The following is a 23,102-nucleotide window of genomic DNA, read 5'->3' as shown; positions in this document are numbered from 1 at the left end:
TAAATGGATGTCAGGCAGTGCTCGTGTTTGATGTGGTGGCACTGGTGAATTAATAAGTGCAGCGTAAAGGTGCACACGAGGTGTGCTGTGCAAAGCAGGAGAATGCTGTGTCATTTCTGACAGCCTCTCGAGCTGGGGACTGTGGTTTGGTGGCTCAGAGTTGGTAGCACAGCACTTTGATTGTAGATGAGCGAGCTCTTTTTAAAGAAGTTGGTAAATTCTCCCCATTTCAAGTGAGCAGGCCAGCATTCATTATTACAGCTGATTGCGAATGTGTGCCAAATCCATTGCTCAAACAATTTCTGAAGAGGGAGGGTGATTTTTCTAAAAAATAAAAATGTGTAATGCCCAAGCCAAATGCTTTTTAGCTTTAATGCAGTCTCACTGCTTTGAGCTGCAAGTACCTTAACAGCACTGCAGGAAATGAAAGGCACATTGTTCATTGAAACATTAAAAAAAAAAAAAAAAGAAAAACAATGATGCACCGTAACTTGTAGAACTCGTTTTTCAGCCCTGCAGTAATTACACTGGACTTGTAAATATCATCTGTGAATTCTTTGCTTAAGTAGGGTCGGACTTGAGTATTAAAGAAAGAGTGTTTAAGTATATGCTTACTTTTCCATGCCTAAAAACAGAAAGGAAGAATTTCTGGTCCTTGAGCTGTGGCAGAAAGAGAAGGCCACAGTGGGAACAAATGCAAAGAGAAGTTTCTTTTTCTGCAGGCAAAGCTGGTCACAGAAGGCATGATTTAGCTTTGGCTAAAAGGGAGGAGGAGATTACCTGCGGGAAGACCCCTCTGCAGGCTGTAGAGTCCAGTCCCTCTGTGGATGATTTGTTTCTGGTCCCAAATGTGGCATTCCAAGCAGTGGAAGCAGTGCCTGCCTGGCACGAGCCTTGGGCACTCTTCTGGGACTCAGAGTCCACCCTTCAAACCCTGATCCCAAGCAGAGAACGAGTGACTGTTCCTGGTGGCTGTCCCCATCACCCAGCCAGCGTTGCAGGTTCAGTGGCAGCTGAGTGACATCCACTTCCTTCCACAGCCAAATTTTTAACAAGGGGAAAATATTCTGCCTTCCAAGGCCGTCCCTTCTACTCAGGCCATGCCTGACCTCCTGTGCACTGCTTCAGGTGGAGCCCAGCTGCCTCACAGGCTTTCAGAGCTAAAATAGAGCTTGATGCCAACTCTCCAAGGAGGTGCTGGGGTTTGTCTGGGAGCTCCTCTGTCCTTGGATAAGCCCCTCAGCTCCCACCTGAGGAGTGCAAGGACATGAGCAGTCCTCTGAACACACAATGCTGAAACCAGTGCTGTTAGAAAATACAGGGTCTCAGATGACTAACATTCCTGAAACACCTCATTTTCAGGAGATAACTGAGCCCTGCAGAGAAAGTTTTCTATCAGTTACAGCTGCAAAGGCAGTAATACAGTAACGGCGGCTTTTATTAACGTTCTTGTTCATGGGATTATTTGCATCAGAATCTTATAAATGCAAGAAGACTCTCCTCTCTTGTTTACAGAGCCACGCTGAGGAGTTATCACAGCCTGAGGGACTAATCTAAAATTAACTTTCTTCAGAAAAAGCTTTAAAAAAAAGCCCTTAGCATTTCCAATAATGAATCTCATCGCTGGCGCTGAAGTCAGAGCTCCTGGTGATGTCAGCTTGTTTGCACCTTTGTAACTTGCCAGGACCAAATTCTGAACAGATTTGCACCCTTACGGATCACGTTGTCTGCTGACTGGGAACAGCAGTGGGGAAATGTGTCCAGGCTTGGAAGCTGTGGCCGAGTCGGGGAGTACTGGTGGGGTTGGTCTCTTCTGGCTTCCCTAGGACTGGGCAGGACAGGCTGTTGACTCTAACAGGACCCATCAGCCAAGAAAGGTCTGATGAGGTCCAACCTGTGTTTCATCACCCCCTGAGAGTGCCTGTAGGCAGCTCTGAGAGCCAGCGTTTCCCAAGGAAACAAAAGCAGATATGTCTGGTTATAAATTTAGCTTATGTGTGATGTAGTCTTGCATTTCCTTCATCTTGTTTCATTGCATTACAGTCCCAAAAAGAACTAGACATGCAGCATTTCAATCATAATAATCTAGAACTGAAGCTTTGCAGTGTCCAGGTGTATTTCCCATCCAGATTCATGACTTGTCATGAAGAATCATCTGAATTATTAGGAAAGAAAACACAATTTTTCCCTATAATACCATGTGCAGACTGTGAGGCACAGTTACAGCATTTCCAGGATTTAGTGGGGCCTGTGGTAGGCTCAGGATTTAGCCTGCTTATCCGTGGCTGTCACTCTCTTGGGGGAATCCAGTGATGGCAAGTGGCTCTGACTGTCAGTCAGGCCAGCAATGGGGACGTCAGTGGGGTCAGCTGTGCAGATTCTGCTGGGGATGGCTGAGGACCTTTCTCATCAGTGACCTGCCGTGCTCGAGGCTTGGGGATTGACAGAGGACTTCAGTTTCCACTGCTGCTAGCCATTAACCTTCACAAGCAAAGCATTCCCACAAAAAATTCATCCAAGGCGAGTATGACAGGAAATATTCAAAGCATGAAATGAATGCTTATAGCATGACAAAGCAGCGCTTGAAAGACATGAAACGTTCATTACGCTTGGAGTGGCTGAGCACTGCAAAGGAGAGGAGAAATAAGTGTGGCTCCAGTATATATTTTTATTTCCCATTGTGTGTGTACAGAAAAAAGGCAACAAACCTTTCCAGTGGATAAGGAAAAGCAGGATAAGCTGCGATTATTCTTAAGTCGCTTCAAAAAATTCATTTTTATTCTGTTGCTCCGTCCTGTTCCTTTCCATGAATCTTTATCCATGAGATAACAGCAAGGGCCATCTAGAGGGCAGCTTGGAAATGGGATGGCCAGGAGCAGCCTCTTAGGGAACTCTTGAGCTTCCCTTTGCGGGAAGGATTGTCTCTGTGCCGAGGGCACCTCGGTGTCAGGTCACTGCCTCCTCCTCGGTGGCAGCACTGGGATGGGCAGGATGTGCCATGTTCCAGGACACAGCAGCTGGAGCTGGGAGCAGCCACCAGCTTTCACTACAACTGGTTTTGATGTCTCTCTTCTTGAGAGAGCTGCTGTTTAATTAACAGCTGAGGGCTGAGTTGCATCAGGGTAATTGCGGCCGCCGGAGCGGACCACAGGCTGAAGGATGCCTTGGAACACCACCCTGCCCACCAGGAAGCTGGGCACTTAGGGAAAGGAGTTTATTTGTGGTGTGGGCATCGTTTAATTTCTGTTGAGTGGAGAGGGGAGTTTATTAGTGGAGAGAGGATGTGATGCCAAGGTCTGGCTTGCAAAACAAAACCCCAAACCTTTCTATTTGCCTTTCTATGTAAAAATTCCCTAATGCTCGGTAATGTAAGACAAGGGGAAAATTTTACTTGCAGGAGAATTGCCTTCCACAATAACCAAGAGAAAAAACACAAAACGCCCACACCAGAGCAGCATGATCCAAAATGTGAACTTTTTACGCCTCCCCAACCTTCTAGGTTAGGCTTCCAACCAAGTGATCTTTTATTATCAACATGATATACCCTTGACATAATTTGGCGCAGTAAAGCTTCTTCTGCTGAACTCGTGATTTCATTTACTAGATCTGATGAAAGTTCTGTGAACCACAGTAAAATGTGATAATTAGTAGTTTAATTCTTTTAGGGTGTGCGTATTAATTGAAAAGGCTTGAACTATAAATACAGGGCCTGTGGATAAAAGCCCCCTCTGAAATCAGTCGCTTCACCGAAGTATTCATTACTCCACATCTATTTAGGTGGTGTCTCTTTGTGGCAGTGGGTGGCAACCCTCCACTCAGAGATCACAGCAGTGAAACCCAGGCTGGCACACTGCTCTCCTGCCATCGGAAGTGCTCCCTGGCCAAAATTTTGCCCGCTGTGGTCAAACCACTGGAAGTTAGGAATGTATGCTGGGAGCTGTGCTGTGCAGATGAGCTGGGGAAGTGCTGGCTCCCTTCCTGCAGAAGTCAGGAGGGGATGAAGGCTTGAGGGAGAGGCAGTGCAGCAATGGGTGAATGGGTGAGTGATTTGTGTTTTCCAACAAGTCCACCCAAAGGCATCAGAGATTCTCTGTGTCTCCAGTCCCAGCCAGTCTGGCACTTAGCAAAACAGAGCTTTTTTCCCCACTTATCCTTCACTGTACCTGAGCTACCAGCACCTGAACTTCTGTGGGTGGCTTCAGCCAGAGCTTGGTTCGTGCAGATGGGAAAGTCCAAGTGTAGATAAGAGATTGCACTTTCCCACTCACACTCAGGTGTTCTTTTGCTCTTACTTCCTGACCAGCACAGGAGGTGTTCTCTTGCCTCCAGACCTTTCCAAATATATCTACACAATATCTACAAAATGACACACAAATGTGTGTCATTTCTTCACACCTTCCTCTGGTTTCTGCCTGTGGCGTAGTGCCTTTATGAATCTTGTGGTTTTACAGGTACAAGGTGGTTTGCTTTCAAATGGATTCAGACCTTCATACTCATACTTGGTTTGCACACTCAGAAAAAACTCGTATGTCTGCGCACATTGCAGATTCTTGAGTTAATCAGGTGCTTTCCAAGTAACCTTAATTTTGTAAGCCTGGAGTTGTGTGCACCAGCAGGGAGGTGCATGTGAAGGGCAATGCACAGCTCCTGAAAGCAGCATAGGGGACTGCTGCTATTGTCAGGGAGGGCCCTTTAGTGAAACCAGGCTCCCAGATAAAGCCTCATCACTTCTATAGATAATTAGATACTATTTTTTAATTGCTGAAGTTGCTAGGTAGGAGCTGGAAAGAAAGTTTAGGGCGACTCTCATAGAATAAAATCCCCCTGAAGCCTGGCTCTGGTGTGACTGAAATGGAAAAATACCAGATCCGTTTCTTGGAAAGTGAGAAGGAGACTTTTATTTGCAATGGTCTGCAAATATTTTCCCAGGAGGTAGTAAGCATGGCAAAAGGGGCAGGAGGAAGGTGAGGAGAGTGAGGCACAGTTGTAAACACACTCCTTTCACTCTGCTGTTGTTATCTGGCACAAAAAAAGGGTGCTGCAAGTTGTTTACAGCGGTTTGTGTTGTTCGTTTCTGCTCCTTTTTCAGTGCCCTATCTTCACTTGTACAACTTTTTTTCTGGGTTGTGATAGTGTCTGGATAGATTTGGGCAGTGGGGTGGTAGGAAGGTGCAAGTTGATTAAATGTGCTGCTTGCTATGTGCATTTCGTGTCTGCTGTCTTAACATTTTTTTTTGTTAACCACTGTTGCAACTGAAGAAAATGCTGAAGTTTGACAGTTGGGAGTTACTGCTGAGTATGTGCTGTAAACTATATCATCCCTCTGCCTTCTCCCTTTCTCCCCCTCCTGCTGGAACCAAATGATTTATAAAATGCCTTCACATTCTTGAGTGAGTTCACACTATCACCTCCAGGCACTGCACTGAGGAGTCTTAGGAGCGGATGGGAAACGCAGATCTGATAGCTGGTATTTTTCTCTGAAAGGAAAAAAAAAAAAAAAAGGCAAAAAAGGGCTGATTAAATTTAAAGGAGAAAAGTTTCCTGCTGTGTCCCAGAATAAATCTGTAGTCAGTGAAGCACTTTCTAGTAAACAAGAGATGTGCGTGGTACAGTGGGGTTTTATTATTACCCACTGCCATTGTTTTCCATTTTCATAAGATTCAATTAATGCAATCATTTTAGAGTGTCTCTAATCATTACCTCCCTCCTTCCTGCACTTGCACTTGAAGCAAGGATCACATCCTCTGGTGTGAGAAGCCAGCACCTCGCTCCCATCCCTGGCGAGGGGAGGCACAAAGAAATGATAGGGCTGCTCCAGAGGATCCAAATATTTATCTTCTCTCTGTCTGGCCTTTGCAGGACACATGGCCAGCACCCCAATCCTGGCAGTGGTGTGCCCTCCCATGGGGTCATCGTGGCACCCCAGCAGTCCCCCTTCCCTAGCCAAGCACAAGGGTGTCAACACCAACTCTCAGACCATCCTGGGCCAAACCTTTTTCTAATGTTTCTTCTCCCAGGATCATAAGGGAGGGATACTGCTTATGTGGCTGTACCAATCTTGCTCGCAGAGAGAGACCCCTGTCCCTGTTACTTTTCTATTTAATTCCTTACTCTTAAGATTTTATCTGTAACAGAAGTCTCTTTGACTGCTGCACCTCCCTCTGAAAACCTGCTGGTGTTTGGGGGGTGTCCCCAACTGACCAGCTTTGCACTGCAGACCTCCTGCAATTTTCCCACATGTTAGACCTCAAAGCCCTGATTTTGAAAATCAGGGGATTCGCATTCAGGAAGTTTCCAGCAGCAGAATGCAGAGAGTTGGCCCTGTCCCCCACAGAAGCCATCCAGAGGGAGCCAATTTTACCGTACAGCCGAGCATGCCAGAGCCGCAGCTCCAGGGCAAGGGAGGAGGTGAGGGGCAGGAGAGGGTGGACAGCAGCTTGACAGACTGAGGCAGGAGGGGATCCCCACAGATTTTTGTCAGGGAAGGCTTAGAGCAGTGGTTGGGCAGTGGCCCACGGCTCCATTTATATCAATAACAAAGTGGGCTGGAAAGGATGTGACAACCCAAGCAAACAGCTGAGGAGTGAGGCAGCTCAGTGTTCGTGAACCCAGATTTCTGTCTGCCATGGCCATGAAGGATTTGCAGTAGGACTGGGAAATGCATTGGACTCCAGTGGACTCTCCACTGTTAGAAGGAGAGGGAAGTAAAGATCATCCCGTGTACAATATAAATGTAAGTTGTTATTACTACTATTGCTATGTCAGCCGTAAACTGTTCCCACGAGAACAGAGATGCAGCATCACTGAAAAAGAATGTCTTACTGTGAAATGGGCAGCAGAAACACTGTGGCATTATCTGCCAGGCAGTGAATTTACCTTGGTGACAGATCATTATTCCCTCCTGCAAACGAACCAGATGAAGGGCAGCAACACAAGGATAACTCAGCAGTGCTTGTATTTTACAGGCCTCTGAATTGAAAAAAACAAACAAACAAAAAGTAACAGATAAAACTGTAAGGGTGGAGAATGTCAAGAGAGATTGCTTGGGGCAAGAAATAGGGAAGAAAGTAAATTTTCTTCCTGATCTATGCTGACATGATACATGGACTAAGACATGGATTTAACAGTAGGCATTAAAACGAGACACCAGTGGTGAACCTAAAATCCCTCCTGTCCCTCTGTAATCACTGGAGATACCAGGTCTTTTGACACTTAATGTCTCTCTGTTGAACCTCAGGGAGTTTTAAAACCAAGATGTTTCAAACACTGCAATTGCTCTGGACCTGAGGTTCTGCTTCTAGAGGAAGTCACCCACCCCTCTCCTGCTCATCCTCACAAGCCAGAGCAGACAGAGTTGAGACAGAGTTGCTCAAGAGCAAAGGTGGATCTAACAGGGCGTGTGGACTTGGCTGAATGAATGATTTCTTCATCATTAGATGTAGGGAGTAGAAGAGTGGACAGTCCATCTACTGCCCACATGTACTTTTTCCCTTTCTGTTTTTCTTTTGAATTCTACAGAATGGGAGTGTCTTAGATAAATTACCATTTTTGATAAGTATTCATGTGCTCTGTAGAAGAATGTGTCTAGGGATGGGCACACTGGAAGAGAGAATTTCCTCCTCAGTTCTTCCAGTGAAGTTTTGTTCTAAACTGCCCAAATGAAGCCATTATTCAAAAGTAAAAATGTTCTGTTCCAGTTCTTGTTTTCATTCTTTCATGTGTCTGGGGACTAAACTTCTGTGAAAAAGAGCCCATTCTCACAGGATGCTTTGCCTAATTTTGCAGACAAGAGAGGTTCAGCTATTCCAATTACGATGAGATAAGAATCTGAAATGTTTGGGATCACATCCATCCTGAGTTGAACTCTAACTTTTCCAAAATCCATCCATCATTATTTTTCCCTTTATTTCTGCATTTCAGTAATACAAGCAAAGGAGGATCAGTGAAGAAACGAATGTTTATGCATCATAAACCATAACAGATGGGTTTTCTTTTACCTGAGTTGCTTTAGTTTAATGCAGAGCTCTCTTCCAGTGGAATTCCTTTTCCTCTTTCATTTTTTCCTGCCAGCTTGAAAGTCAGTCAGAGTACAAATTGTCACAGGCCAGACTGCTGATTATGGCCCAAAAATATGAAGTTTTGGTCTCTGTGGTATCTTCGGATTGTCTTAAACACATGAGGATCCACCCCAGTGCCACGTTTCTGCATCCCTGGGTATTGCCCTGTGCCACACACTGACTGCTGGGATGGGTTAGATGGTCTAGAAAGGCAAATCTTCTTCCACAGGAAAGCAGTGCAAAGGCTTAGCTGTCCAGCCCAGCTTCCAGCAGCACATCCATCCCAGGTCCTCACTGGTACCCCGAGAGCATGTCTGAGCTGCTGCAGGCACCCTCCTGGGATGGGACATCCCACCAATGTCATCTCAATTCCCTGAGCACCTCCCCTGGAACCACCCAGTCTGCCACATGCGGGGATGAAATCCGTGAGGAATGAGCAAGGTCCCTCTCTGTCTCTTCTGTTTTCTGTGTTCATGTTGAATCCCTCACAATGAGTGAACTCTGAGACCCCCTTTGGGCTCCAGCTTGAGCAGATTACACGAGAAAAATAAACTTGGTCCATGTTCTGGCCTGACCTTGGCCTGAACCTGAGAAAGTGAATGCCCCTATCACACCAACATGTGTCTGTAGAAGTACAGTAAACACAAAGGGGGGTCACTGGCCCTCTCTGTCCTGCAGTCCCAGGCCAGGAGTCTGGAGTTTTGGGCTGTCCGCCCAAGTGCTTGTTAATAAATGTCCATTCTTAGTCTGTAAAGGAATGTAGACAGGGCATCCTGCCCTACAAAACACAAACTTAGAATGAAAGGGAGAGTCTCAGTCATCGTGCAGAGCTCTGCTGCTGGTTTCCACACCCAGCAGCCTCTTCCCACTGGATTTATGTCCCTGGTTTGGGACTTGGCTGGGGAATTGCCCACTCCTACCCTGGGTGTTCTCCACTGCTGTCTGAAGGCGTGGTTAACCCCGCGTGCAGCAGAGCTTGGGAAGTAATCACTCAGTCTCTGGGGCTTCCTCCTCACTGCCTGGGGAGCAGAGACCTGGCAGAGCCTGGGATGTGAGCCTGGAGAGCCTGGGTCACCCCGGGACGAGGCTGTGATGCTTCCAGGGGTGTGCAGTGCTTTGCTTGTGCACCTTCACTCTCCCAGTGGAACCTGTCAGAGGCAGATGATTGCATGGCACGATGTGACTGGTGACAAATCTCTTCCCTCCCCAGCCACAAGAATAACTAAGGTGTAAAGTTAGTTAAAATAACTAATATGTAACCAGGAGACATCAGCCTGTTTGGGACTAAAATCTATCAGAGCTAAAATCTATCAGTTCTGTGCAAAGAGTAGAGGAGTAAGAGACTAGTGGAGAGAAAACTCCAAAAATTACTGTGAATTACAGTTTGGCTCACCACCGGTGTCAGCTGAGAACTGACACCACCACCATCACCAGACCAGGACTTAGCTTCCATGCCCAGCTTCCTTACTTTCACATCACATTTGTACAATCTAATCTTGAGCAGATACTTCTATTATCATGGTGTCCTGCCACAGTCTTTTAGAAGTGCCATGGTGTGAGGAGAGGGGAGTGCCAGGAAGGGAGGATGAGAGCAGAACGAGTGGATGAAGTTGCCAGGATTTGTGTCCATATCACCCAGCAAAGTGAGGCAGGGGAGCTGCCCTCACCTGCCCCTGTGCCCAGTAGCTCCTCCTGGACTCTGGGCTTTCCTGGAGAATCCTGCCGTGTTATCTGTGTACATGGATATTCCTGTAACTATAAACTAATGTGCACATTAAAAAACCCTGATACCTATTTTTACAGCCCCTTAATTCTGTGTCCTCAGGGCTTCAAACTGCCTCAGTCCAGCTCTGCGAGTGTCTGAAGGGTAACCTTGGAGGGTGCACTTATTTAGCACCAGCTGAGGAGGGTTTTATAGATCCTGAAATAATTACAGCATCCTTCAGTGCAGTTGTATAATTTCTTGGCAAAATGCTAATTAAAACGAGGTATTTACACACAATGCTTATTTAAACTTAAGACTTATTTTAAAGAACCTGCAGACTTCTAGTAACTGTGTATCACAGCTTTATTGAGGATCATGTTTTTCATGTAGATTGTGTTCCCGTGCTCTGTTATCAACGTAAATGAGCCCATGGCTTTATGTTCAGGCCTGAATACTTCCAGGGCATCTGAATCATCCTGATATTTCGTTTCACCACGTAAAATTACTTTTGAAATACTATATTTTTTTTAACTTGCTGTGTTATGGCAATTGGAAATCGCTGTGTTTACTAGGAACAGAGAGTCCAGCAGAGTGGAGTGTTTAATGTGATGAGCAGTGTTAGGAGCTCAAAGAAAAGTCAGATGCGTGTCGACACATATCAAAGCTGTTCTGCTGCTCAGAATGACTGTTCGTGATACTTGTTTCATGATAAACTTCCTCAGAACATGATGTTACTGGAAAAGAAATGATCCACTCTGAGAAACACGCAGGTGACACAGTTGAGTCAGCAGCTTGCAGCAGTGACACAGGCTTACGTTTATAAAAATCCCCTCTGAACTTTTGTCTCCTGCAGTGTGTACATCAGAGCCTTGAAATCTGTCCTGCTTCTTGTTGTCACTTGGTAGCTGTTCAAACTAGCAAAAATCTTCCCACCACCCTGATGAAGAGGTAGATTCCCGGCCTTAAAAGTCTCAAGAGTCACAAAACTTTCCTCTTTCGTAAATAATTCACCTTATAAATGTTAGTATCTCCGGTGGCCAATGGTATCTCCGGGGAAATGGTAAACATGGGAAAATAACAGACTGCTGTGGAAACTAGAAAATCCTACCTCCCATCCGAGAGGGTTTAATTACTGGAGTTGCAAGCGTTTTGCCGTGAACAAGCATCTCGGCATTCATAGGTGGAAAGTACATCATGCTGTGTTTGAAATATCAACTGGATTTAAAAGAAGGCTTTGTGCTTCGGCATGGACCTTTCTTAGCCTCCTGCAGATGGTTCCTGTTGCTGAAAAGAGACATGACTTGTGAGATGGGGAGACCTCTGTGCCGATTTTCCGTGCTGCTCTAATCCTGCTTTACACCCATAAAGGACTTCAGTCCTTAAGCCTTTACCCTCTTTCTCCTAAATATCAAAATTATTTTCCTGAGTGTCATACCGTATTAAAGCAGAATGAAAATGGTTTTAACAATTGCTGGCATGGGGCTTCTGTACAGCATGTGTGTCACAAATCATGTCACTTTTCAGCAATAGGGCTGCTGCCAGCGGGAGGCTCAGAAATGCTCATGTTAATCAAAAATTTTAATTTCAAATCAAATTGACAGTTTACACATGGTGAGAAATGCTTCTCACCATGTGATATTTCAGTATGCTACACTGGGCAAAATGGGTGCACTTTCCTGTTAAGAATTTTGACTACAGTATCTGCAAATTTATGGGTTTCAGTGTATTGGGTATGGTAGTGGTTGATCTAAGGGAGCCCCTTGGAGAATAGGAGACAGAAGGGTTTTCATGCAGCCTGGCACTGGTGAGCTGCTGTTGGCACATGCTGCTGGAGAAATGACAGGTATTCAATAAACATCACTATGGTTAAGAGGAAGATTTAAAAGAGGGAGGGGCTGCAGTGCTATAAACAGGATTTGAAACAAATGTGCTTATTTCAGCCCGTGATTAGTCTGAATACCTAAGTATTCCACACCAGTTTTGAAATATCCTTACGTTTATTTTCACACTGATGTTCGTCACACAGCATGAACAATAATATTTATGGCATTAATACTGTAGCTAAATTGTAATTTGGAGCAGTGTAGACCCAAGTAGACTCTGCGTGTTCCAAGACACGCTCCAGCGGCGTGCGGGCCGGAGCGTGGCCACAGCACACAGCCCTGCCATCGGCTCTTCCTCCTGCCAGCAGCATCCTAGAAATCAGTGGGCAGGTCCAGGAGGCAAAATACCAGCTGATGCTTGGTGAGGAGTGAGAGGAGCAAGGGCAGGGGATGGAGAGAGGAGCAAGGGCAGGGGATGGAGCACGCACGGTCTGCCGCAGACAAGCGAGTTGGACAAACCCATACGTTCAGGCTCCACCAGAAATAAGGTCAAAAAACAAAACAAAAACATCAAAAAATGGCCGGTGGATAGAGCTATGATCCTTACATTATTCTCTTTAGGAGGTTTCCCAGCTGTCTGGGGGGTCCTGAGGTTAATGCAATGCCAAGCTTGTGATTGGGATGTTATTTTACAGGGACCTTGGAGATGGAGATGGGCAGGGATGGCAATATTCCCTTATGGATCTTCCCCTCCAATGCCCATATTTGCCATGGGGTGGGTGGATGCCCATTGGTGGGTGGCCAGGGAGCACCCTCCAGCACCACATGCTGCCAGCTTTCCCTGGAAGCTCCATTTGGACACTGAGTCACTGATAATATCACCACAGACCTTGGAGATCTCAGCTGTCATTGCTCTTGTAACCAGGGTGGATGTGGAAATATGAAGATAAATAACTCCTTCATATTATTATTTTCAGGGAGGCAGGCTTTTCTTTTTATTACTCTTTTTATTGTTGGATGCTATAAATATTCCAGAATTATTATCCCAAGGTAGATTTTATCTCATTTACTTTGAAACGCTTTTGAGGAGGCATATTATTTTATAAGCTGCCAAATGAGTATGACCATTTATAATGATTTTTTCTTCTTTTCTTTAATATTTCATTTTTGGATGGAGGACCTGAAACAGAAATATGGTAATTTAAGACATCTGTTGTTTTTCAAGCTATAGGCCCCTATCGGTATTAATGCAGGTTTTTTTATCAAATTTGGTTTGTGGTAGACAGGGAGATTCTAAATTTTTATCATTACATCAAAAAACAGTATTTAACTGATTTCTCACACGCACAAGTACTGAAATAAGTACCCAATGATGTTAGGAGTCATCAGAAATGAAAACCCACAGCAGACATCATAGATCTTGGAATGGTTTCCATTGCACAAGGCCTTTAATGTGAATTGAAATGCTTTCAATGTTTCAAGAAGACCTTTGTCTTCAAGAGAAAGGAGCTATCCGTGTGCCACCACTTGGACAAAACCTGACATGATTGATTGCAATCTGTAATCGGTTCATTAACGGTAATAAGTTTCCATTAATTCCACTATCTCTGCACTTAAATATAAAATGAGTTTGAATCTGCTAAGAGCTGAGGCTGCAGTGGATTCGAGCAGGATCAGGCTGTTGCTGACACACCTGATGCCATGTTTACTGTGGTTTCACGTTTATTAATTTGCAGCCCAGAATCTGAAGCTCAATATGACAAATATCCAAAGCATGATTAGGCATTTTTCTCATTAGGGATTCTAAAGTGCCACGAGTAGGAAGAGTAGCACACAGGGAGAGGTTACACATGTATTTGTGTTCTGATTCACCTCTGGAGCATCCCTGCTCAAATGGGTTCCTTAGGGAAGGGTGAGAGTCCTTCCTCCAAGCCACCCCCAGCAGACATTGATCCCCAATGGCCACAAACCATATGGAAAAGGAGCTGAACTTGAGCTCTGGGCACCCACAAAAACGAGCAGTTTTAGACAGACAATTTCACTGTCTGCTGGATACAGACTTTTTAGCTAAAACCCAAAAAGGCAAATCATTTACCAGTGCTTTTGCATATTGTGAAGGGTTGACAAAACTTTCATTATCACAGTCTATTAAGCCAGGACCAGGAAACAATTTCTAATCAACACTCAGATCTGGGCAGGGATTGTGCAGTCTTTTGTAGGAGGCCTCAGATCTGTGTTCTCTATTCTCACATGCTCACTTCCAGCTGTTGTCATTGAAATCCCACATAATCTCCCCGGGTCAAAGGGCAGTCATCCATGACTGCCGCTGTTAGGAGGTTATGCTGATTTCTGTTGTCAAATATTGGCCCTTTTCTCTTTCAATCACTCCCATTCTACTTTTTTTAACAAGAAAGATCCAGCCTAGAATTGTATTACATGACTTTAAAGTCTTAAAAGTGTTCCTCTATTGTACTAACACGACATGCCCTGGACGGTCTAATCCATCCTGCTATGGGCCACAAAGAAAATTCTGGTGCTTCTTAAAACCTCAGCCAAAGGCAGGTAGTGAGTCAGGGAAAATAACAGCATCTCTGACATGTGGCCTCACAGTTATTTTCACAGGAAAATGTGCAGTTTGTCCAAGGTGAGCTGTTGCTGTGGCATTAAAATTATATTGGAAATAACAAGCTGAAATAGGAGTGGGAGCATTTGTCAGGGAACGAGAGAGAGGTTTTTGCATCACCTTTAATGTATAATGACTTGTTTAACTCTTCTATAAAATGTTCACGAATTAAAAATGTGGTCTGATTTACCATTAAAGGTTTATCATTTCCAAATTTGAGGAATGCATTTTGTGCAAAGCAATTAAAATAAGGCCACTGTGGCAGCTCTGGTGATCAGTATTTGGGGGCTGCTGGTAAGTGCAGATTTCATTGTTCCTACATGCTGCATCCCAGCTTGGTGTTGTCTGCCATCAGAATGGCACAGACATTCCCTTGGACAGAATATTGTGTCTGGCATTGATGGTCTCTTCCATCTCCATTTTTTTTTAGATTCAGTGTTAGTTTTTTTTTAGATATACATCTTAGCCTCGTGGATCTTGCTTTGTATTTCCAGCATGAGATAGAGCTGAGCTATTTCTCAGCAGTGGCAGGGCTGCCTCAGCTGGGTCAGCCCAGCTTTGATAAACTCACCTTCCAATTAAGCAGAGTGTAAATGTTATGAAGGTCTTGACTGGAGCACGCATGTTCAGTCCTTCCCTTTTTTGCTGGAGAATGCAGATTAGGAGTTCCTCCCTCACCCCCATGCTCCTCAGCCGTGGAACAGCTAATCTTTTGGGATTCCTGGGGGTGAGCTGGGCTCCCTCTGATAACATCCCCTCTCTCCAGGCCTGCGTGTGCTGTGTGATACAGACAGCAATTTTCTCATCCACATTATTGCTCTGCATTGTTTGTGAAACATGGGATTATCTAGATAGAGGATAAAACCAAAAGGAATCAAGTTGCACTTCGAGCAGAGAGGGCTTTTCTTTTAATCAGGCATTTGGTTAAGATAATAGGCTTGAGACCCTAATTGATTATTACTATTTTAAGGTTTTAAGATGGCTACGTATAGTGAGATGCTGAACGTGAAAAAAGTCTTAGAAATGGGCTCAGTGCTAGTTTGGGGGACTTTTGTAATTTCAAAACACTGAAAAGAAATCAAAGTCGCCCAAAAAGCTGTTCTCTGAAGTTTAATACATTGTCACTCAGATTGTAGTGGAAAAAAAAATAACTGGATTTGGACTTCTTTATCATCAAAGGAGTAACTCTCTCCTGGTTTTATTTAAGCTTGGCTTTTAGGAAACCAGCTGTATCTCTGTTTAGAAAATACCTTGTATATTTATACTGCAATCTAGCTATTTTCTAGCAAAAATAATACTGTTGGATTATGCAAGGAAGCCTGCTAATTAAATAACAATAATACCTTGAGCACCTTGAAAACATCTTCAGATATTCAATTAAGGAACAATAACCCAATGAACTTTAACCTATAGACTATATTCAGACTTTCTACATAAAAGTAATTGCATCAGTCATGATTTTCTCAAGCTACAACATAAGCTCTTGATTGGTAGCTCAACGTCTGAGACTCCTTTTTACTGCATTAATTGGAAAGCAGACAATACTCTCCCTGTAAACTCCATTTCAGGACAAAGGTTAGTTGCCTTTGTACACGTTTACTCATTGAAATAGGAATGTTTGCTTAATAATTCAAAACAAATAGCACTAGACAACAAGTCCTAATCCTGATTTCTCCTCTGCCAGTGTAAATTAGGAGAAAATGAGGTGAAACTCTATTTGATCGGTGTAGAAAGATTTGTTTAAAACTTCTTTGAGAGAGATCAGAATTAGACTCCAGCAACTGAAGCCTTTTCTTCTGGCTTCTTTGCTGGGATCCAAAAGAAGAATATGTAAATAGCATTGGGAATTTTCTCCCCAATTAAAGCAGCGATCAAGTTATGGAAAAATGTTTTCCATGTGGTACCTGGTACAATAACATTGTGCTGTTGTGCACAATGATTTATTAGTTACTATCCTGATCTTCTTTATTCAGTTTGGTCTTATTATCCTGGGTGTTTTCCCCTCTTAGAAAAAGATGATCATCCTAGTGGGCTGAAGTGAGATCTTAGGTGATGAGCCAAGTCCTACCTTTCCCTAGACTTGCCTGGAGGAATGATTAAACCATTTATTTTAATTCCTCCTGGAGGTTGTCAGTCCATCTTTGTTTGGCAGGGCAGTGAGCACGTGCTTTGGGCAGGCATGTGCTGGAAGTGAAGCACGTGCTCCAACAGCTCTGCTGAGTCAGGGCCTGCCCTGGCCAGCCACGTCTTAATTTGTACCCAAAATTGCAGTGAATGAACTCTGCGAGGCTCATTTTGAGCACCTGCTTTACTACCAAACTGTGACTGCTGCACAAAGCTGCAGACATAACCTGTCACACACAGCAGTCTCAGTGTCCCACCTCTTGGACACTGAGCAAAATTATCACAGTAAAGAGCTTTCAGGATGTTTAATCATCTTTTCAGTGCAGGAGCTTGTTAATGCTAACATCTGCATATGTAATTGCTTGACTTTACCTGTTTTTTTCCTCATTCAGAATTAAGTAGATCAGCCAAACTGATAGATTTTTTGCATGTTGACCCCTGTTAATAATGTTAGCTTCACATCTTTTCTCAGTGCTGCTGTTTCCCAGTAATTCTTATTTTACACATATAAGTTCTTCATATTATTTCCCTTGCAGTAATTCTTATTTTACACATATAAGTTCTTCATACTATTTCCCTCGTTTCCTTCTCTCACTGTTATCCCAGCTCAGCAAAAATGAGTCTTAGGCCTGGATTTTGTAGTCTGAGCCATCCAGGCAAACCTTTAAAAATTCCATGGGGTTCTACTGAACTGCAAATTCACAGACCAACCATACCTCAAAATACATTCATGATCCAGCTCTAAGCCAAGGGCAAGGCTTTTGTGGGTATCAAGGTATTCTTAATGATTGGCAAGGCAAGCCCCTGATTTCCTAATGTTTATAAGTAAATATCAAATTGGAGAGTTGTGAAATTCACCTTTCATTTGTGAAATGTTTATTTTTGGTATTGAAGGATGAAAATCTAACCATGCTCATTGCGTGCTTTTGTTTAATGATTACTATTGCATGTATTCCCAATAAGGAGTGTTCCTGCTGGAGTAAGTGGACATTTCAAGTGTACCCAAGATAGGAATACTGAAGTCAGTATGCCCAAGATAACTTATTCATCTTCTCTCATGCCCTGAGAGTTAGAATATATTTAAAATGGCACTTTCATTTCTGGTTTCACCTCTGTGTGAAGTAGCATGATTTGCCTTGCCACAATCATATTTTTACTAGATAATCACAAAGGGCTCTGGGCTTTCCCTTTAAAAAATCAGCCAAATATCCTATAGTGGCTGTGATTCAGGGTTGGTTGGGTTTTTTTTTTTCCCTTCCATATTTATATTTCACCTTCACTCTCCGTGCGGGCGGGAAGCTGCCTGGGAAATGCAGGTCGGAGTGGACACCAGAGCAGAGCCAGTGTGGTGTGCTGCAGGAAAAAACAACACGTGGCAGATGTTCGTGGCATTGCTGGATGCACTTCTGGAAGTTGCTCAGATGCTGCCATGATGAGCACAGTGTGAGAAGTTACATAGCATGGACTGGCTTCCCTCTGAAGGGCTCTGCGGAGTAGTAAGCGTCCTGGCCCCGATCCAGCAAGGCACTTAAGCATATGCTTAATTTTAGGCACATGAGTGGTTTCAGTGAAGACCTAAGAGAATTATTTTTAATTCACAGATCATTTAATTCAATAGGCAGGTCTGCTGCAGCATATGAAAAGTAGATCTTCATATTAAAAATACTTGGGAAATCGGCAATGAACAAACGTTGTGTATGGGCAGCAACCGTTTCTGAAAAGCAGAATGAGGTAGTCATCACCTTTATTGTGGGAAAATACAAAGCAGATCAGGCAAAAGCGCTTACAGCTATCTGGGAGCTATTTCTAAATTGAAAATAAGGAAAAATAAAAGCTTGTAAGAACATTTTTTTTTCATTTGAAGTAGGGAAAAATTTATTCTCTTGATGTAAATAAAAACCTTGTTTGCAGATTGAGGAATTTGTTTGTGTTGAATTTCAGCATCAATTTCAATATTTTATAGTACATTTATCTACAGCTGGAGCATGACAGATTTGTGTATATTTATATGTTTGTGTACATAATACATATGTATACACACATACACAAGGATGCCCAAAGATATACATATACACAGTTTGAAAACTCATCATTATTGCTGGAGTATAAAAACATGCCTGATGCAGAAACTTGTCTCGAGTCTGTTAGCTTAGAGACTGCGTTCATCTGGCACCGTGGGCTCCTTGCAAAACAGGGAACTTCTTCTGTGTAGGAGCAGAATTCCATCAAATCTTGGCTGGAGGTGAAAGGCTCACCTCCCTCCAGATCTCTCCCAAGCCTTTCCCTGACACACTGCCTGACATTCCAGCCTCTGTAGACTCGTACAGAAGGTGTTTTCTTTCTGCACCCTGTTCCGCAGGTAGAAATGGCAGTGGGATATTCTGAATTTGTTCAAGCAAACCCCAAAAGGAAAGCCAAGAGTACAAATGTGCAGCTGGCATTAGTCCTCCTGCTTTGACCATTAGAGAAAGGTGCCCAGGTATTCCCAGCATGAGCATGGGGTGCAGGAGAATATATGGAATGCAGGGAAATCGTAGTGAGCCTGACAAACAATTAACGACGGAGCAGATGGTGCCCCTGCAAAACATTCAATAATACATGTGTGCGTGCACCGGCATCGGTGACTCTAAGTAGGACAACCTAAAAAGGTATGCCACTTATCCTGTGGGCAAGCAGGACTTTACAGTTCTTTTAATAATCCCTTGATCCTGCGATTTCTCCTGTGAGCCTGATTTCCAAAGCAGGAGCTCAGCCTGGCCGGGCACAGCCCTTCCCTCTCACTGAGGTCCCGCCGGAGCCCGGCCGGGGCTGCAGCCCGGGCTGCTCCTTTGTCACAGAGCATACCCGTGAAAATTAAATGAACATTTGGTGGTAGGCATGTTTGCAGAGAAGAAGGGAAATACTGTTATGTAAAGCGCCATCACATTTTAGAGGCATTCCTTGCACCAGGGAGGTGAGCGTGGATGCCTCAGCCCTGCTTCCTACAGACAGTCCACCAAGCTAATACTTTTTCTTATGCAGAGATTTACTTTTCCTTTTAAAACCTAGTTTTTAAACGTTAGAATAATTTTTTTTTTAGTTGAAAAGGCCTTAATTTATTTTTTTTAAACCATCTGCTCATCTAAGATCCCCCTAGTGTAACCTTAGAAAAATGAAGAATACATCTTTAAATCTTGTTTGGTTTGAATGAATGGGTAGATAATCCTGATCAGATGTTTCTTTAGAGAATAATGTTTAAAACGATTATGGAACTTAGCTGTCCTGTCTGTTTCCTAGGTACAGTATTTTCATTTCAGTTGTGAAGTCATTAGGGGTCATCCAAGGTAACCGGTTATTAAAATAGTCCTCTTTTGTTTCAGATTTCCTGTTGAGATGCTTTAACATGTAAAAATCTCCCTGCTGATGTGTCATGTTAGCTTTCCTAACCTCTAGATAGAAACCACAAAGCAGCCTACATAGCTGTATGACTGGTTACCCACCTACATAAACAATAATTACTGCTAAGTGGGAAATTAGATGTCACATTTTAAGTCTAAATGAAAGTAAAGTATTTGAGAATACTGTCATTAAATGCTTGAAGCTAATCGCAGTTCTCTCCCTCTGTTTGTTTTGTAGGACATTTGGGCTTCCAGGACAGTTTTGTCACATCAGGTGTTTTCAGTGTGACTGAGCTAGTAAGAGTCTCACAAAGTAAGTATCATGTTGTGTCTGATTTGTGTGGTTTCTGCAACCCAAGTTATTTTTTTCTTTGATTCTTACTGTTCCCTTCCTCAATTCAGAAACAGCATCTTGAAAATTAGGATTTTCTTCTCCCCACTTCTTGCCAGTGGACAGCATTTATGTGCCACTTCTTTTAATGGGTGAGAATAAACCAGCAGAATTTTAAAGTGAGATGATAAATAATTTTATTCTGCAAACTTGCCTGTGCAAGTTGGTAAACTCATCTGGTACCCAGCTGAAAATGGACAGAGTGTAGATAAATGCATCAGAAATCAGCCTCCCATGGATCCCTTGGAGGATCCAAGGGCTGTATTGAACCAGACCTCTGGAAAATACCTAATCTGTGCACATAAACCTGGAAATTTTCTGATGCTGTTTTTCCACATTGTGTTCATCCGTGTCACGTGTACATCCATGTATGTGTGAGATTCTGGGGCTGTCCAGTGCAGGGCCAGAAGTTGGACTTTGATGATCTGTGTGGATTCCTTCCAGCTCAGGGTATTCTCTGAATTCGAAGTTGCTGAAGTCTTATATGAAGTCATAAGTCAAATAATGCCAACAACTGTGCCAACTTCAGCCCTGATAACCTCACACATCCTGACTTCCCCAGGCCCACATTTTCCATTAGCTGTATGGAATTCTGGCTTCTAGAGGGGTTTGGGTTTTGACCTTTAAAGAATGCTAATGCCCCCAGTGTGAGTGACACACTGCAGCATGATCATTACAGGCTTGTCAATACTCACTAACAACACCAAATTAAGAGCACCTGTCACCACCCTGTTCCATTGATCAAAGGTGCATTGATTGTATTTTGCTATGACATAATCCAGATAGTCCAAGGGAGGACTGTGGACAGGGTCTTGAAGAGACACTGCTCCAAAGCCAGGCCTGTAGGGATTTTTTTAGGGATATAAAAAATTCTTCCCCGTGAGGGTGGGGAGGTCCTGGCACAGAGAAGCTGTGGCTGCCTCATCCCTGGAAGTGTCCAAGGCCAGGATGGAGCAACTTGGAAGTGTTGTGGAAGGTGTCCCTGCCCATGGCAGGGTGGAAATGGATGATCTTTAAGGTCCCTTCCAACCCAAACCATTCTGTGATCTTTTCTCCAGCTACCATGGAGATAATATCACATTATCACCAATCACCACTGCTCCAGGTGAAACCATCAGCTCTGTGCCCCTTTAAAACCTTAGGGTGCAACCAGTCTCTTTAGGGCATTAGGAAGAGAACCATAAAATGGTTCTGCTCCTAAACAGCAGAAATATTTGTGTGCTGGCTGGGGATGTAATTCAAGTCATTCTAGGGCTAGAATCTAACTGGCACAAACCTAGCAGAAAATCCATGATTTTGAGTGAGAACACAGAGTTTCTCAGAGGATTTTCCTGGTTTATTTCCTCTTTTGGAAAGGCACTAGCTACTAAATTGGCTTTGCATTCAAAAAAGTGATGATACAAGGAAAGCACGGCGAGTGCAAGATGAGAGCTATATGCCCTGGAGAGAGGCAGAGAGAAAAACGTTGAAGAAAAAATTTCTCCTGAGCTTCCTTCCCTGACAGCTGGTGGGAATTTTGAGAGAAGGGCAAAGTTAAGAGGACTCAGAAGTCAAGAGGAGCTGCTGAGTGCTCAGCACATTTGCGAATCAGTTCACTTGCTGAAGTGCTTGAGCAGAGGCTTTGGCATCTCACTGGCTGTGCAGGGAGCAGGGACTGGCTGGTACCTGCAGCCAGGGTGGACAAGCCCAGGTTGTCACCAGGATTTGTGTTTTGTCACTTCATTTCACTGTGACAGCGAGAGGCTTTTGAAGCCCAAAGGGTTCACCCTCCCCCTCTGCAAGGCATCCCATTTCCCCACAGCCTTATCTTGGCTGGAGGAGCCCTGCACAGCAGAGCTGCTTCTGGACTCTGTCAGCCCTGCTCCATGTGTGCACTTTTCCTAGGAAAGTGCCCCACTCCTGGCTGGAGCCTTCCCAGCCTCCCCCAGAGCTTGGCACTGACCTCGTGAGCATCGTGTTTCAAGCTTATTCATTTTCCCTGATATTTTATTGTAACTAAACTGAAACACTGGGTATCAGAAATCCTAGCACTCAGCATGTTTTGCAAATTATGAGCTGTGTCTGAGATGTTCCCTCTGCTTCCAGTTGACGTGCACCACCTTCAAGGATGAGGCACCTGCATGCAGGAAGACCATGGACTTTATTAGAGATAGGAAAGAAGGTTATGGTGGGAAAAATACAAAGATTCAGCTTTTATCTGTTCCAGACACGGGAGTTTGCACTGTTTTTCATGGGCTCTTTAATAATCCTGGGAGGTCAAGACCTCAGTTTTATATCCTGTCTACAAGCCAGCACCTCTACCAAAAATAGTGTCCCCAAAGCATATCGGGATATCACTTCAGAACTGACTCAGAGGGAAGAGTGCCAGCAACTGATTTAGCTACACTGCTTTTGATAGCACCCTGGATTTTCCTTGGAGATGCCCCAGACATGTACTGACCAGCCTTAACCTTGTTTACTTTATGAGGTCTGAGAAGCCCACAGCCTGATATGCCCTGGCTACCCAGTAGGATATGTTTAGTGTCAAGTCTAGCAGCACATTCCCAGAAAACTCAGTATTAACTCACATGCTCATATTCAAAGAATTGTTTAACATAACAGAGCAACAAGGAAATTGCTGCATATTTGCCTAAATTGGTAAGCAAGGTCTTTTAAAGTTAATATAACCCTCTCTGGGTTGTCTGCATGTTCCTGTGTCCTGATTTGAGACCAGTCCTCTTTCCAAAAAGGTCATCTTGTGTATGCCTACTGTTATTTTTCTTTCTATGCTTGCTTTTGGTAATGCAATGATAGAAATAAGTGATTTTCCCCAGTTTTAACTGGCCTGCAGCAGCTGTTATCCAAAATTAATCTTACAAAATATTGTGGATAGCAATTATTTGCCGGTTTATTTAGTAAAGTTCCCAGAGGTCCACATGACAAGGAGTCTCAAGTAAGAGGCAGTTGTCCCCATCATGCAAATTTGGGGAATGAATTAATCAAGTGAAAGGTCAGCTGTTTCT

General features: G+C 43.8%; 1 protein-coding gene across 19 annotated transcripts in view; it reads left to right on the top strand.

Moving 5' to 3' along the window:
- NFIA (nuclear factor I A) overlaps positions 1-23,102 on the top strand; it is a 350,043-nt gene that overhangs the window by 240,377 nt on the left and 86,564 nt on the right. For all 19 annotated transcript variants that reach the window (XM_021542535.4, XM_021542504.4, XM_021542512.4 and 16 more), the window contains one exon: positions 19,948-20,022. In XM_021542535.4, the coding sequence (XP_021398210.1) occupies positions 19,948-20,022 (75 nt within the window). The remainder of the gene's footprint in view (positions 1-19,947; positions 20,023-23,102) is intronic.

Source organism: Lonchura striata, chromosome 8 (genome assembly GCF_050655825.1).
Source record: "Lonchura striata isolate lonStrDom1 chromosome 8, ASM5065582v1, whole genome shotgun sequence".
NCBI lineage: Eukaryota > Metazoa > Chordata > Aves > Passeriformes > Estrildidae > Lonchura > Lonchura striata.
The sequence above is the reverse complement of the archived record's forward strand: the minus strand, read 5'-3'. Positions and strand labels throughout refer to the sequence as shown.